The 15,851-nt window shown below is 40.6% G+C and overlaps 1 protein-coding gene across 3 annotated transcripts in view; it reads left to right on the top strand.

The window, feature by feature from the left end:
- Nucleotides 1–15,851, top strand: part of Enpp1 (ectonucleotide pyrophosphatase/phosphodiesterase 1) — a 66,977-nt gene that overhangs the window by 23,525 nt on the left and 27,601 nt on the right. For all 3 annotated transcript variants that reach the window (XM_021174647.2, XM_021174645.2, XM_021174644.2), the window contains exons 2-9: nt 3,883–3,955; nt 5,100–5,216; nt 7,048–7,173; nt 8,250–8,310; nt 10,923–11,020; nt 13,036–13,115; nt 13,260–13,379; nt 13,978–14,087. Coding sequence is in view for 2 of the 3 variants with exons in the window: in XM_021174645.2 (XP_021030304.1) it covers nt 3,883–3,955; nt 5,100–5,216; nt 7,048–7,173; nt 8,250–8,310; nt 10,923–11,020; nt 13,036–13,115; nt 13,260–13,379; nt 13,978–14,087 (785 nt within the window). In the remaining variant the exon portion in view is untranslated. The remainder of the gene's footprint in view (nt 1–3,882; nt 3,956–5,099; nt 5,217–7,047; nt 7,174–8,249; nt 8,311–10,922; nt 11,021–13,035; nt 13,116–13,259; nt 13,380–13,977; nt 14,088–15,851) is intronic.

Here is a 15,851-nt window from a genome sequence, read left to right as displayed (position 1 = left end):
ATAACAGATACGGCAAATTAATTTTTTTGTGTGGATATAAAGATACATGAAGACTATTTTGTTGTTATGTATACATGTTTTAATTCTGTTACACATTATATTATAAAATGTAATTACAAGGAACTTAAATTTTGACAATGAAGAGCTAATTATGAAAAGAGAAGTGTGTTCTTTCTGGTAGTTAGTAAGAGGGCAGGGTGTCACATACATATACATGGTTGCCTGTTAAATGGTTAGACCAATGGGCACAGTTTAAATGGTGGCTTACAGTCAACTCTTTCCAGCCTGTTCTTTTTCCTCCCGTTCTCCCACACAAGTGCTCAAGTCTGCTTGATCCTATTTAGCTATTCCACCCACGCTTTGACTCCCAAGTCTACGTTTCAGCTTTGTTGATTCTCCCTCCCCAGTTCCCAGGCTGTGCCAAGTTTTCAGCCAGTTTCCCACCCCATTCCTAGACTTTAATGCCATTTAGATCCATTGTGGTCTAGATAGGTCAAGCTGAGCTGCTGGAACCAGAAGGTCTTTCCCTTTCTGTTCCCTATCACTTGGCCGTCCTCGTCTCTGCCTTTTCTGCCACCCTTCCCCATGGTGCAGTCTGCATCCGGTTCATCACACCAGAGCTCGGCCATGACTCCCTCACTCCCAGTAGTGTGCTTCTGTTTCCTGTCACCCAGGCTCTTGGTATATGAGTGGGTCTGTCCCTGTTTGTTTGTTTGTTTGTCTTCTGTCACATTCTCTGAGGCTAACTCCTGGAGATGTTCCACAATACAGAAAAGAACATTTTTGTCTATCTATCTATCTATCTATCTATCTATCTATCTATCTATCTATCTATCTATCTATCTATGAGTACACTGTAGCTGTCCTCAGACACATCAGAAAAGGGAATCAGATCCCGTTACAGTTGGTTGTGAGCCACCATGTGGTTGCTGGGAATGGACCTCAGGACCTCAGGAAGAGCAGTCAGTGCTCTTAACCACTGAGCCATCTCTCCAGCCCAGAACGTGCCTTTTTGAACCAGTTTTTCTGTTCTGTTCTTTTGTGTGTTGAGTACAAACAGTTTTGAAGTAACTGTGCTCAGATAATCATTGCCTGCCCTTAACTGCATAGGCAGTGCTGCTTTTCTGGTTCTCTGATACGGGCAATTTCACTCGCCATGGTTTAATTAGATAGTACTGGCTTGCCAACAACATTGTTTGAGATCTAGGTATCTTAACATTGAAATACATGAAATACTAACTTTGTTGCTAGCCCAGTAGCGGGCAGAGAACTACAGATATGGATCATCAGTAGCTAGTCCTATCATGCATTTCAGATTCTGTCAGTGATTGGTCAAACACCTGTCAGTCAGCATAGACGGCAGCATGTGTTTGTGCTGTTACCTTGGTGACCAGGGTTTTGCCTATGTGACATTTTATAACAGTCAGTTATAGAAAAGGCAGTTGATGGATAAAGCAAGTGCAGAAATGAGCAGAAAAATGATAGTGCCGGGGCTGGAGAGATGGCTTAGTGGTTAAGAGCACTGACTGCTCTTCTGAAGGTCCTGAGTTCAAATCCCAGCAACTACATGGTGGCTCACAACCATCCGTAATGAGATCTGATGCCCTCTTCTGGGGTGTCTGAAGACAGCTACAGTGTACTTACACATAATAAAATAAATCCTTTAAAAAATTATAGTACTGGAATCAAATTCAAACAAATATAGATAGAGTTTTGGAGGGCATAGCTTATGTGATACTGTTGACATTACCACAGTTTGGATGAAGACAGGAAGGTGGAGGAATGGCGTGAAGGCTGCCGCATGGGCTTATATGAGGAGTGTGCCTGTGCCCATAAGAATGGGGAGCCCCAGGAGTGAGGGATCACCGTGGGATAGCAGTGTGCACTTAGGAAGCAAAAGGACTCTTCACAGCACAGAAGCGATCTTTATTTCATATTGTAAGTTATGCAAAGGATGGGCGGGGAGCAGACACACACGTCTGAACTGCTCAGGTGAATTCTACAAAGCAGACTTTAGTTCTCTACTGCTTAGTGTTTGCGCTACAGTGTGTGAAATATAGATGAGTAGTTCTGCCAGCTTATCCTCTATACGGATAGTTTACAGCAAAGGGGATTTTGATGTTTTGAAAAGATGCATGCTCATTCCTTTCTGTGGCATCACATATCTCTGTCACCGTATGAACAGTACCAGAGAATTTCATCAGTACCTTTTCTGATACTTTATTCTGTTCATTTGTCCTCAGGTAGTTGCTATTCATGTTTTCCTCTGATAAGTCTCCATTTTTATGGAGATACTAATAGTTATACCAGGCATATGCAAGACTACATATATACAAATAGAAGATCTACAAGTATATACAAGTATGTTCAATGCCTCAGTGGATACCTGGAACTGGGCTCTATATTTATATCATCTATATATTTATATTTATATCTACCTATGTATCATCTGTATACCAGTCTATCTCTATATCTTATATTTTTTCTCTATTCATCCACCTAATAAAGCCAAACTTAAAAAGTAGACACATATTTACATTAAAACTAATAAAATAACACCAAAACAATAATGAAACAGCCATAACAATATAATGTCATAAAAGTTATGGGAATTTGATTCTTCTCAAAGTATCTACTTGTGCTGTCCTCGTCTTGCTTGTGATGAGATAAAGCAAGGTGGGTAGAGGAGGCTTTGGGTCATGGCCTTAGGCTGCTATCTTGGGTTCCCTGAATGCAAGCACTGCAGTATTATGTCAGGGTATCTGAAAGCCCTGGATCCTCATAAAACTGACAGAGCATACAGCATAGATACATTAAAAAAATGGTGTATGTCTAGAGAGAGACAACACAATGACACATTCTGTGACTACTTAAAACATTGTACGATTTAAAAAATAATTATTTCTGCAATTTTCCTCTTAATATTTTCCGATGAAGGTTGACTGTGGGTAACTCTAATTGGAAAGTGAAGGCACAGATAAAGGGAGACTGCTGTGTCTATGTTTAGTGTTTTTTTGTCTTCACCTTCCCTCCCTCGCACGCTCCAGAGCTTGCTCTTGGAGGTAGCACTTACACTTCCCTTATTCCCAAAACACTTTTGCTTACAGTCCTTTCTCTGTGAATGCTGAAGTGCCCTGTGAGCTGACATTCCAGGGTGCTTTGAAGGAAATGCCAACTTGGAAAAGGTGGGCTCACACAGTGTGTGTGTGTGGGGGATTGCTCTGTGGATTATTTTCCTCCTTTGTCTTCTGACCCTCAAAACTTGTTGTTGACCTTAGGGGTTCCAAGCTCAGTCATTTTAAATATTAAAGGCAGGAATCACGGGGAGGGAGAAGGTGAGAAAACAGAAACCCTGGAAGGATCCTGAGAGATTGGTTCAGTCCAGCTTTCTGCTTTTATAGATGAATAAGCAGATGCTTAGACCTTATGAACTACCCCTTCAGCTCATACTGCCAGCTCATGGCAGTGCTGTGGCCCAGTGGTCATGCCCATGCCCATGCATGGCGCATCTGAGGGTGCTGTTCTGGGTTTAGGTTTGTGAGTTCACGGCTAGCACGTTCCTAGATGGCAGTAAGAAGTGGAGTCTCTTAATAGATTTCCTTCTTTTAAGGATTACAACTTTCTTCTGGCTAATTCCTTTGTGTGAGCCAAGTGTTACATTATCTTTGGATGATTTAGAAAGTTGCTGTCTGACGTTGATCACAATCTCAGAACAGGACTTAAATCACAAGTATGTGGTTTAAAAATGTTCAAAAAGTGAGCCTGTCCTGTGGTCAGCTGCCACATCTGGAAACACAGCAAAGTCAGAGACACGGAAAGGGATGAAGTTGGGGGAATAGGAGGATGTCAAAAGACTCTAACAGTCTTTTTCTCTCCTTACAGGTTTTGTCAGTATGTGTGCTAACAACAATTCTTGGTTGTATATTTGGGTTGAAACCAAGCTGTGCCAAAGAAGGTAATTAATGTTGTGGGGTTCTGTGTGTCTGTGTGCCTGTGGATGCATGTGTGCCTATGTGCATCTCTGAGTGTATGTGTCTCTGTGTGTTTCTCTGTGTTTGTATATGTGTATGATTACATCTATATGTATATGTGCATGTGTGTGTGTGTGTGTGTATTCGGCATTATGATATGATTGAGACAACTGTAATCTTCAAGTCCTGTGCATACTCCACAGATGTTGAAAATTTCATAAGTTTGATGCTGGTTTAAGCACTCTTCCTAAAGTCCTATCTTATTTTGGCCATACAAAGGATTTTTTTGCTTACAAATTTTTATATTAAAATGTGGAGTAGAGTCTGTGACCAAAAACCAACTCTCCACCCCTAAAGAAAAACCACGAAGACATGACCAGAGGTTCTGCCAAAGCCCCAAGGAGTTGGTTGCTAAAGCAGCTCTGGAGGTTACTAGGAGACCAGTTAGCATCCCTAAGTGACAGAGTCTCAAGAGAGTCTTTAGATATTTCTGCCATTGCTAGTTTCAAAGTAGTAACGAACTCATCACACTTCTAATTGTGTTTCCCTAGTATCAAGAGCAGGCTCTATATAACACCAAAAAACACCATATAGATAATGAAAACAAACCACAGGCAATTTCTGTGGTCATTCTTTTGATTCGGTAGTGTCTCCCCCCGTATCCCATATGGTAGGGTTGAATTGCATACATTTTTGTCCTGTTCAACTATCCTGCTATTATAATATTACTCGTCTAAATGTTTAGTGATTGTTTGAAATATGCCAATTTTACCTGTCTGGTTAGGATACCCTAGAGCAGATATACTCAAGCTTAATACAAATGAAAAGGTGGGCTTTTGTGTTACCTAATCTGAGCTCAGGGTAGCGTAGCATGCACTGTTTTAACAGTTGTCAGATGCATATGAAGCAACAGCAGTTACTGTGATTCCACGCTCCGCCCCCTTCTTCAGGTAGGTCTAGGAAAGTCAGTTTCCTCACTTTAGTTTCTCCTTGTAGAATGTCCTGGTTTCCAAGCGACAGATGTGAGTTACACGCCACAGTGGTGGCATCTTGACTCAGGTGTGCCTTAGCTGGTGCACGCGTTGTAATTTTGTGATTGACACCACCTGACTTATTCATCATTTTCAGTAAAAAGTTGCAAAGGCCGCTGCTTTGAAAGGACGTTCAGCAACTGTCGCTGTGATGCTGCCTGTGTCAGCCTTGGGAACTGCTGTCTGGATTTCCAGGAGACCTGTGTGGAACCAAGTAAGTGTGGTGGGAGAAGGGGTGGGGTTACAGGGAGGGGTGGAGTCACGAAAAGGGGTGGAGTCACGGAGGTCAGGAAAAGATCTCCAGGAAGCTGTGCGTCTTTCTGTCTGTGGTTGAATAACTCAATGATTTTTTTCTTTTTAGACGCCATTCATTCATTCATTCATTCATTCATGCATTCGTTCTTCGTTCTTCGTTCGTTCGTTTGTTTATTGAAACAAGGTTTCTCTATGTAACCCTAGTTGTTCTGGAACTTGCTATGTAGACCAGGCTTGACTTTAACTCACAGAGATTCACCTGCCTCTGCCCAGAGTACAGAGCTCAAAGGCATATCTCCAACATACTTAACTTCGTTTTCCCAATTATAGACATTATAATTGGAAAAAAGTTTAAAGACACTTGCAGGGTATTATAATTCTAACACTTCTGGATGTTTTAGCAAAGTGAGATTATGAATTTAAAGAATGCTGCTCTGCTGAGCTTTTATGCTGCAGATATTGCTGACAAAATTATTCATGGCCTGAGGTCGGTATTTCCATCTTGGTCAAGCTTCAAGAATGGCATATATAGCTTGATCATGCTAGCCCTTCTTGTCCTGGGAATACTTTTATTCCTGACCATTGTGATAAAACTTGCCTTTAACAACAGCAATATGTTGGTGGCCAAACTACATGGCTTGAAACTAAAAATGAACCTCCAGAGTTATTAATTTAACAGGCTGGCAGTCAAAGATGCTAAGTCCTGCACAGAGCATAAGACAGAAGTGCATTGCTTTTGATAATGCATATTCCACAACGGGATTCTTGTTAGAACAACCTAAGACAGACACAGTCTTGTTTATGAAATAAAAAAGGGGGATATATTGAGAGGTTTTTGGAGTCACTTGGCAGGAATTTGACACTGGGCCATGACAAGGAAGTAAGCTCAGACAGGAATCTGATTTTTGGGGTAGAACAAAGAAGTAGGCTTCAGGCAAGAATATGACTTTGGGCTAGGACAGGGAAGTAGGCTCAGATATCTTGTTCATCCTGATAAGCCCTTAGATACAGTGATCACGGGAGTGGTCAGGGGACTTTGTTTATTGCCTTGCTTGTTCCTTGATTATCTGTATCTATTGTCTTGCTTGTTCATCAACCTAGAACTGCCCCTATTATATGCATGCAATTAAAAGCATACCATTACATGTAATTACATGCTTGGTATAAAATCAGATTGGGAAAAAAATAAACCTGCCTTAGCCTCAGAACTGGCTGGGGTCATGTTACAGAATAATAAATAAATAAATAAATAAGTAAATAAATAAGTAAATAAATAAATAAAACAATTGAAACTAAAAATTGAGATAGAAGTCAAAGTTTAGGGATTTTTTTTTTTTTTTGGTTTGGCTTCTTTTTGTGTGTGTGTGTTGTTTTTGACACAAGACTCTTGTTCTATAGCCTTGGCTGGCCTCCAAGTTGCCATTCTCCTGCCTCTGCTTGAATAGTAGAATTATAGTTGTTTACTAGCATGCATAGTTCTAGATTTAACTTTGGGAACCCTGAAAATGGCTGCTGGAATGAGCAAGGGTTTTCTTATGTTTGTACAATAATGATGATGTGTCCCAGTTTAAAAACAATGAAATCCCAGGTTTCTAGTGAAATATTACTGGTAGGTGCCTGCATGTTTGCCATCTGTTAGCTCAGAAAGGCTGGGAGGAAGCAGAATCTCAGGGGTCAGTTATAAAATGAGTGATCATCTCTTATCCTCTTGTCCAAAATGGTGTCGACTTTACAGATGTGTTGAACTTGAATCATAAGTATCTGTTTGTCTGTTTGATGCTGGTTTCTAGCACATATATGGACTTGCAACAAATTCAGGTGCGGTGAGAAGAGGCTGTCCAGGTTCGTGTGCTCCTGTGCAGATGACTGCAAAACCCACAATGACTGTTGCATCAACTACAGTTCTGTGTGCCAAGGTCAGTTTCCCTACCCTGGGCCCTCCTGGAGCCTGGGCATCTGCCTTGGGGAGGTTTTGCATCGGCACTGTCTCTTCTCAGAGCAGCTGTGTTCACTGTCATCACAGTAGCAGATATGTTAGTGGGCCAGTTATGGAATGGCTTTGATGTATACGTGGACCAAGGACGCGTGATGTCATCCAGCTAAATGATAGTCACTACGTGGCTGACCTTATTTTACCTGAAGCCAATTTTCTATTATTTTTTTCCCTACCATCCTCCTTATGCCATTTAGACGGTGTCTGCATACTTACTACTGTATTTGAGTAAGGATCCTGTCCCAGTTTTGGCCAAGGCTTTCTTGTAATGAAGGAGCACTTTCTTGGCCATGGAGCACCAGAGCTGGTTAAATGAGACCAGGCACACTCAGGATGGAATGGCTGCAGATGGGAAATTGCTTTGAAGGATGCTAACAGTGTTCGAATGTTTTGCTCGAGAATTAGAAGGTGTCTTGAAATCTGTAACAGAGCCTGAGTCTAAATGTGAGGGAACACAGAATAGTTCTCCCTGTATTTCACAGAGACAAGTTGTATAACCTGTGAGGATACTTCAGTCCGCCAGTGTTAACTCCTTTTCATATTAAGTTGCTTAGTGTTTGCACATAGCCTGTGCATTTCTTCACACGTACCTTAAATGCTCTGCAGTTACTCACAGTACCCATGGAATACAGAAGCTATGTAAATAATTGCTATGCAATACCACTTAGGAAATTAAAGTTTAATATTCAATACTGATGCGACTCAAAAAAAAAAATATTTTCAATGTACAGTTGGTTGAATCTGTGGGTGAAGAGTATCTAGAGGTGGGGGATGAGGAGTGTATTTTCATCTTACAGTTCTGTATTTTGTTTTCTCCTGTTGACTCTTATTTTGAGACAGAACAGCTCTCTATATTCATGGTATTTGTTTACTGTCAGTGCCTCGTGATGTTTTTGTTTTGCTTTGGGGATCTGTGTTGCTGTGTCTGAAAAACACTGCATTCCTGCCATTCTCAAATGCGCTCACTTTATTTTATTTTTATTTTTGAAACGATTCCAGATAAGAAGAGTTGGGTAGAAGAGACGTGTGAAAGCATCGATACCGCGGAGTGTCCAGCAGAGTAAGCTCCCGGCGCGACACAGGCATACTTTTCCCTTTTTCAGAAGGGTTTTTTTTTTTTCCTTTCTCTTTCTAAATTAAGATTAAAAATAGTAATAAATCATTGGTTAATTAAACATTTGCTTTCACCAGACTGTGTTTGCTGCTGGTTCTCCAGAGGACTGTGGTATGACCCTTTCTCTGGAAGCTAGTAGAAAGAAACACCATGAGTAATAGCGGCTGTTATCAGTGAGTGTGGTGGTGTGTCTGTAGCCTTCTACGGAAGAAAGCATCTTGGCTCTAGTATGGAGTTTTTGGTGTTGAACTTGTAGCAAATTGCAGTTCTTTAAATTTTTTTTCAATTGTATGCACTTTTAGCATAAATAACACCTCTGTGAGAAAAAGTTACAGGATTTTTTTTTTTTTTCAAGACAGGGTTTCTCTGTATAGCCCTGACTGTCCTGGAACTCACTCTGTAGACCAGGCTGGCCTCAAACTCAGAAATCCACCTACCTCCCAAGTGCTAGGATTAAAGGCATGCGCCACCACTGCCCGGCTACATGAGTTTTGTAATTCATCTGTGCTCTTTTTTGAATTATTCATGTCAAAAACCATTTTATTTTATTTTATTTTATTTTATTTTATTTTATTTTATTTTATTTTATTTTATTTTGAGACAGGCTTTCTCTGTGTAGCCCTTGCTGTCCTGGAACTCCCTCTATAGGCCAGGCTGGCCTAGAACTCAGAGATCTACCTGCCTCTGCCTTTGTAGTGCTGGGATTAAAGGCATGTACCACTACCATGTGGCAGAAATACATTTTTTTTTACCAGTTTAAAAGTTTTTTAGACTTTACTTTAAACCTGTATTTTTATCTTATTTTGTTCATGTATGTATTTATTTTGTCATACAACATTTTTTGTTGTTGTTTGAAACAGAAGTAATGACAACTAAAACTAAACCTAAACTAAATAATTTCACCAGAAGAGGGCTTTTAGGGGGGAGGGTCCTCTCTAAACTGCTTTTTAAAATGCCAAGATATACTAAAAATTTAGACTTGCTCAACTTTTCTTTCTAAATGTTAATTATTGCTTTAAAGTATAACGTAAGATCTTTTTTGTTGGTTTTTTTTTTTTCTTGGTTTGTTTGTTTTTTCGAGACAGGGTTTCTCTGTGTAGCCCTGGCTGTCCTGGAACTCACTTTGTAGACCAGGCTGGCCTCAAACTCAGAAANTTTCTCTGTGTAGCCCTGGCTGTCCTGGAACTCACTTTGTAGACCAGGCTGGCCTCAAACTCAGAAATCCACCCGCCTCTGCCTCCCGAGTGCTGGGATTAAAGGCATGTGCCACCACGCCTGGCATAACGTAAGATCTTTACTGGAAAATAGAACTCCTGGCATAATTCAGAGCATTTTATTCTGAGAAATTACATTACCTGATATTTCAGTGACCTGGGTTTTATGGCTTTTGTTGATTGACATAGTTTTGTGCAGTGACTGAGACTATACACATTTGATTACACTCACCCAGGAGGGCCAGGTTATCAAGAGTAGTTACTGAGAATTGTAGAACAAAGTTCTTCCTTGGGTGTGGTTGCTTTTGGTTAAAATGGGAGGGCGTGAGAAGATGTGAGAGGGAAAGCTCATTCACCCTCAGATTTTAAGGTTCTGAGAAACTGTGGGCAAGATGATCACTGTTGTTTTGCTATAAGTAATGCGACTTTTCTACCATCCATTAGTGAAAGTGTCTGGATGCAATTTCTGAGCCATGGCTGTTTGTTTGTTTGTTATGTTTTGATCCATGGCTAGCTATTCTCTTTTGCCAAGTGTACCTGATAACAGTGTTTTATGCCCTCTTGGGCTTTCTGTGGCACACACCTCTGTGTCTTTCTGTGAACTCATGTTTCAACATTTCCAGTCACTTCATTGTTTAAATATATGAACACTGTGTCTTTCAGGCTTCTGCACCACATACTTATCTCTTCAAAATATACTGAACTTAAGTATTAAATATGGCCAGGGATGCAGCTGATGGGCAGAGCGTATGCCTAGCATTAGTGGGGACAGACCTGGACTTGATCCTCAGCGTATAAAAAGAAAGCAACAAAGCCTAATTATAGCATATGTTTTATGCCTAATGAGGCACCATCTACTGAAGGAGAGACAGAGATTTGTTCAGAAAAAGAATTAATGGGGAAGATGTAGTTTGCTTGTCAAATTTAGTTTCTTAGAAAGTTTGAAAATCTTATAATATGACAATATCATTTGACCAAACTTTTGTAATGCCAGAAACTATGATTGAAGTTTCTATGTTGTAGCTCAAAACAGTCTGGATCCTTATAAATATTATTGGTGATACATGCATGTGAATAACTTTTTGATAAAATATGTATACAAATATAAATGCATGAAGGATGTTCTCTTATGTTCTTGCTGACTTTTCAGATAATTTCAGTTGCATGCTGACCTCATTGAGAAACCTTCAACGAGGGTGGAGCCAGGGAGAGGGTGGGGCCAGGGAGAGGGTGGAGCCATGGGGAGGGTGGAGCCAGGTAGAGGGTGGAGCCAGGGAAAGGGCATCCTCATTGGCTGTGTCTTCATTTTGTCTCTTTACACAGTTTTCTTTTACTCTTTACCAGGTTTGAATCACCCCCTACTCTCTTGTTTTCTTTGGATGGATTCAGAGCTGAGTATTTGCACACCTGGGGTGGACTTCTTCCTGTCATTAGCAAGCTGAGTGAGTAACTTTAGAGTTGAGTACTGAAGGGTCACGACTTCGGAGATGGATGAGGGAGGGGGGATGTTTTTGGAAAAGTACTGTGAAGCGTCTCACTGTTTTACCAAACTTCTCCATTGCAAAGCGGTGAACTTTCAAGACCACTAGTGTTGATATTGTAGATCTTGGAAACCGCTCCAAAAATACTTCTAGCTTAATTGGTTGTCCTAGTATCTTAACCCTTGACCATGACTACTCATATTTATTATTCTTGAGAATTTTGGGAAAATACTTACTCGTTTCCTTAGTTTTCAAGTTAAAATAGTACTGCAAAATATGAAAAATTTTGGAAACAATAGTATACAACTCATGTAGACTACTAGCTTCTGTCATCATCTGGGTAAAACTGAATAGCCATTCAATTTTGTGTTTTAGTTTTTGAGATGTCTTGTGTAACCTAGGCTAGCCTTAGACTTGCTGTGTAGTTAAAGATAGCCATGAATTCCTGATCTTCCTGGTCTTTCTTTCCAGGTTCCAGGTTCCAGGCATGCCCACCTTCAACTTCTTTATCTTAACTAAAGCTCCCGTTGAATGACTATTCTCCAAATTACTGATGAGATATGATAGTATTTTCTTAATGTCTTAGCTAAGCTTTAGTCCTAACTTTAGTGAGTTAGCACCATCACTGGAAGTGGGAGGAGCATGGTTGGATGTGACCACTGTTAGCCTTTGCTAGTTGTTAGTGTTAATAGTTGCTATCTTGTTCTATGTGCCTGAAATAGAAGTAGATAAGCAGTTCTTGTAGTGTTCTTCTGGAATTCTAAACTATCTCCTAGACAAATACATTCTGCTGTTTTAAACCTTGAAATTACTCTCAGTAAATGCATATGTCAATCATTATGTTATGGTAACTTAAAATTTTCAGTTTTTAATGCCTGCCTGGAAGATAATCTTTTCAGTCGTCACTTGGCATAAATCAAGCCTGTGGACTTGGAAGTTGTTAGCCAGCCCACTGTCCCTTCCTGAGACTTGTCTATGTGGTACCTAACATGGTTCCTAAATTCAAAGTGAAGGAGCTGTTGTCACCCATATGTGATATTTAAGCCAAGTCAAGGCTTAGCTAACTTAAGCTACAGCACTGGGTAACCGGGAGTGTTGGGCTTGTGGCTGGTGACGCAGAGCCCTTAGGAAGGTCACACATATGCAGACACAAATCAATCTGAGGATCTTTTTCAGATAACGCAATTCAAGTGCTGGGGTCAACAATTATATGTTCCTCTCCTAAGAGTAGACAGTGCAGAAGAGTGAGACACGGGGCTAGAAGGTCAGCAACAGCTGACTCCTCCATTCCCTTTGATATATTTTTTGTTTTTAAAGTAACTAAGAAGTTCATCCATGGGTGGCTGATTTGTGTTTTATAGCCAGGGACAATGTCACCTTAACTACTGCATCTTATTAGTCTAGATTAAGCTGAGAGTGCAACTACTTTTCCTTATACTTACTGTTATTTAGCTATTTGAGCACTAAGTATCAGGCTCTCCCAAGCATTGTGTCACTACTTCTGTCCATCTATTCAGGCTACTGATGATTATAGGATAACTGCCTACTTGGCTTAATCACTTTGCTTATTGCTTTTCTAATGAAGACTATAAGGTCTGGAGTTGAGGCTCAGGTGGTAAAGTGCTAGCCCAGCATGCATGAAGACCCAGGTTCAGTCCCCAGTACTGTATAAACCACTCATAATGGTGGATAGCTGTAATCCTAGCACTGGGAAGGTGGGGGCAGGAAGCTCAAAGTCTAGTTTCTCCCTTACTGTACAGCAAACTTGATGCCAGCTTGGGTTACATGGGAAGGGAGAGAAAGAGAGAGAAATAAATAAAACTTTTTTTTTCATTGTTAACACTAAATTTGTAGCACTTGTGTTACTGTTGACTTGTTCTGAATTTTGATCTGGCTGTTTGATCTGCATCCTGGGATAATTACTTAATGTGATATGCCTAATAGCAGTGTCTGTTGTTGTTTTGTTTTCTGTCTAGAAAACTGTGGAACATACACTAAAAACATGAGGCCTATGTATCCTACCAAGACCTTTCCCAATCATTACAGCATCGTCACAGTAAGTAGGCACCCAGGCATGCTCTGTGTTTGGACCAGGAAGATGTAGTTGAAGCGCTGTTCAAGGGCATAATTCAACTTCAGATGAGCATGAGGTAATTTGTTTTGGAATTCAAGCTATAATCTGCCATTGGTCTCTCCTTAGGGACTTTATCCGGAATCCCATGGCATAATTGACAACAAGATGTATGATCCCAAAATGAATGCTTCTTTCTCACTTAAAAGTAAAGAGAAATTCAACCCTTTGTGGTACAAAGGACAGCCGGTAAGCTACTTCTTGTGGCTATTAAAATAGTTTGTTATCCATACTTATTTTAATCAGAGAAAAATAAACTGATTCTGTAGGAATTTTGGCAAACGGTTTAATCTCCCGTGTGTAGTGCAGGCGACTGTTGACCGTCTCATATGAATGTGTGACTACGCAGTTTACTCTAGAGACAGATTTGGGTTGTACCAAGGCTCTTTTTTCCTCAGCCTGAGCCTTTTCTCCTGAAGTTCTAGTTGTTTGGCACGATCGTTTTTATTTCTTATTATTTACCTTTATATGCTTCTGGTGCATACTGTTATAATTTGATGTGGGTGCATGCTGCATAGTTATCACATTACTGTGCTTTATATTTTCATCTTAGATATTTAATTTTTAAAAACAATATGAAAAAAATAAAAATAATATGAAGTAATACTAAGGGGATTTAAATGTTAACTACCATGGTCTGATAGCATACCTCATATACAGGGTTATGGTAGCCTAACTGCTGGACCTTGAAATTCCTGTCACTGAAGACGAATGCGTTGGTATTGTTCTCTGTCTCCTTCGAGGTTAATATCGTTACCATCTCACTCCCTTCGTGTGTCTTTGCCAGATTTGGGTGACCGCTAATCATCAGGAGGTCAAGTCCGGCACATACTTTTGGCCAGGATCAGATGTGGAGATTGACGGGATTCTACCAGATATCTACAAAGTGTATAATGGGTATGCAGTCGCTGCACTTTCCCTAGGCCTTGTAACATAGGACAACTTTCATTTCTCTTTACTTTTCTTTTTATTCAGTCCTGAACTCCAACACTTGAATGACGCTCTGAATTAAAGATCTTCTTTGCAGAGTCTTAGATGGTGCTGAATAGAAAGTAAAATCAGACAGACAGTTTATAGAATCATTTACAAATTGTGTTGTGATCTTTGGGCAGTTTTTTTAAATAAGGTAATACTAGGCATGTTGGTGCAGGACTGTAATTCATGTAGCAAGGCACTGAGGCAGCAGGATGGTTGTGAGTTTCAGGCAAGCCTAGGCGGTAGAGTGGGATCAAGGCCCGTTTATGTGAATGGAAGGCCATCCAGAGTTTCATAATCAGACTCTGTTTCAAATGAGACAAATGAAAAATAGCAAAGAAGGAAGGAAAGAAGAAGAGAGGGAGGGAACAAGGGGGAGAGAGAGAGACAAAGACAGAGAGAGACAGAGATCACAGTGGACACAGAGTTCTGAGCATAGAGGTGCTATGTATTTGAACTCTAGAAAGTAAAAGAAAAAGAGAAGGAAAGGAGAGTTGCATTAAAGAATTCATAACCAGGAGCTCTGGCATGGTGGATACAGCATAAAGAATACGTAGGTGGGAACATGCCATGGTGGAGTCCGGAACATTGTTTAAATGAAGATAGTTGTGTCTCTGTATTTCCATTTCTAAATTACTTTAATAGATTTACTCTCTAACATAAGGGCCTATTAGGATAGTCTCTCTGATTGATTTTCAAAATCATACAGACATTTTAGGGAGGGATCTTTTTTTTTATTGGATATTTTCATTATTTATATTTCAAATGTTGTCCCCTTTCCTGGGTCCCCCTCCGAAGAACACCCTCCCCCTACCCCCTCCTGCCTCCCCCTGCTCACCAACCTACCCACTCCCCGCTTTCTGGCCATGGCATTCCCCTATACTGGAGCATACAGCCTTCATAGGACAAAGGGCCTCTCCTCTCATTGATGTCTGACTAGGCCATCCTCTGCTGCATATGCAGCTGGAGTCATGAGTCCCACCATGTGTGCTCTTTGGTTGGTGGTTTAGTCCCTGGGAGCTCTGGGAATACTGGCTAGTTCATATTATTGTTCCTCCTATGGGTCTGGCAAACCCATTCAGCTCCTTGGGTCCTTTCTCTAGCTCCTTCATTGGGGATCCTATGCTCAGTTCAATGGATGGCTGTGAGCATCCACCTCTGTGTTTGTGAGGCACTGGCAGAGCCTCTCAGGAGAGAGCTATGTCAGGCTCCTGTCAGCAAGTACTTGTTGGCAGCCACAACAGTGTTTGAGTTTGGTGATTGTATATGGGATGGATCCCCAGGTGAGTCAGTCTCTAGATGGTCATTTCTTCAGTCTCTACTCCATACTTTGTCTCTGTAACTCCTTCCATGGGTGCATTGTTTCCTATCCTAAGATGGATAGAAGTATCCACACTTGGTCTTCCTTCTTGAGTTTCATGTGGTTTGTGAATTATATCTTGGGTATTCCGAGCTTCTGGGTTTCTGGGCTAATATCCACTTATCAGCGAGTGCATATCATGTGTGTTCTTTTGTGACTGGGTTACCTCACTCAGGATGATATCTTCCAGATCCATCCATTTGCCTAAGAATTTCATGAATTCATTGTTTTTTAATAGCTGAGTAGTACTCCATTGTGTAAATGTACCACATTTTCTGTATCCATTCCTCTGTTGAGGGACATGTGGGTTCTTTCCAGCTTCTGGA

Source organism: Mus caroli, chromosome 10 (genome assembly GCF_900094665.2).
Source record: "Mus caroli chromosome 10, CAROLI_EIJ_v1.1, whole genome shotgun sequence".
Lineage (NCBI taxonomy): Eukaryota > Metazoa > Chordata > Mammalia > Rodentia > Muridae > Mus > Mus caroli.
Note: the sequence above shows the minus strand (reverse complement) of the source record. Positions and strands in the feature narration are given on the sequence as shown.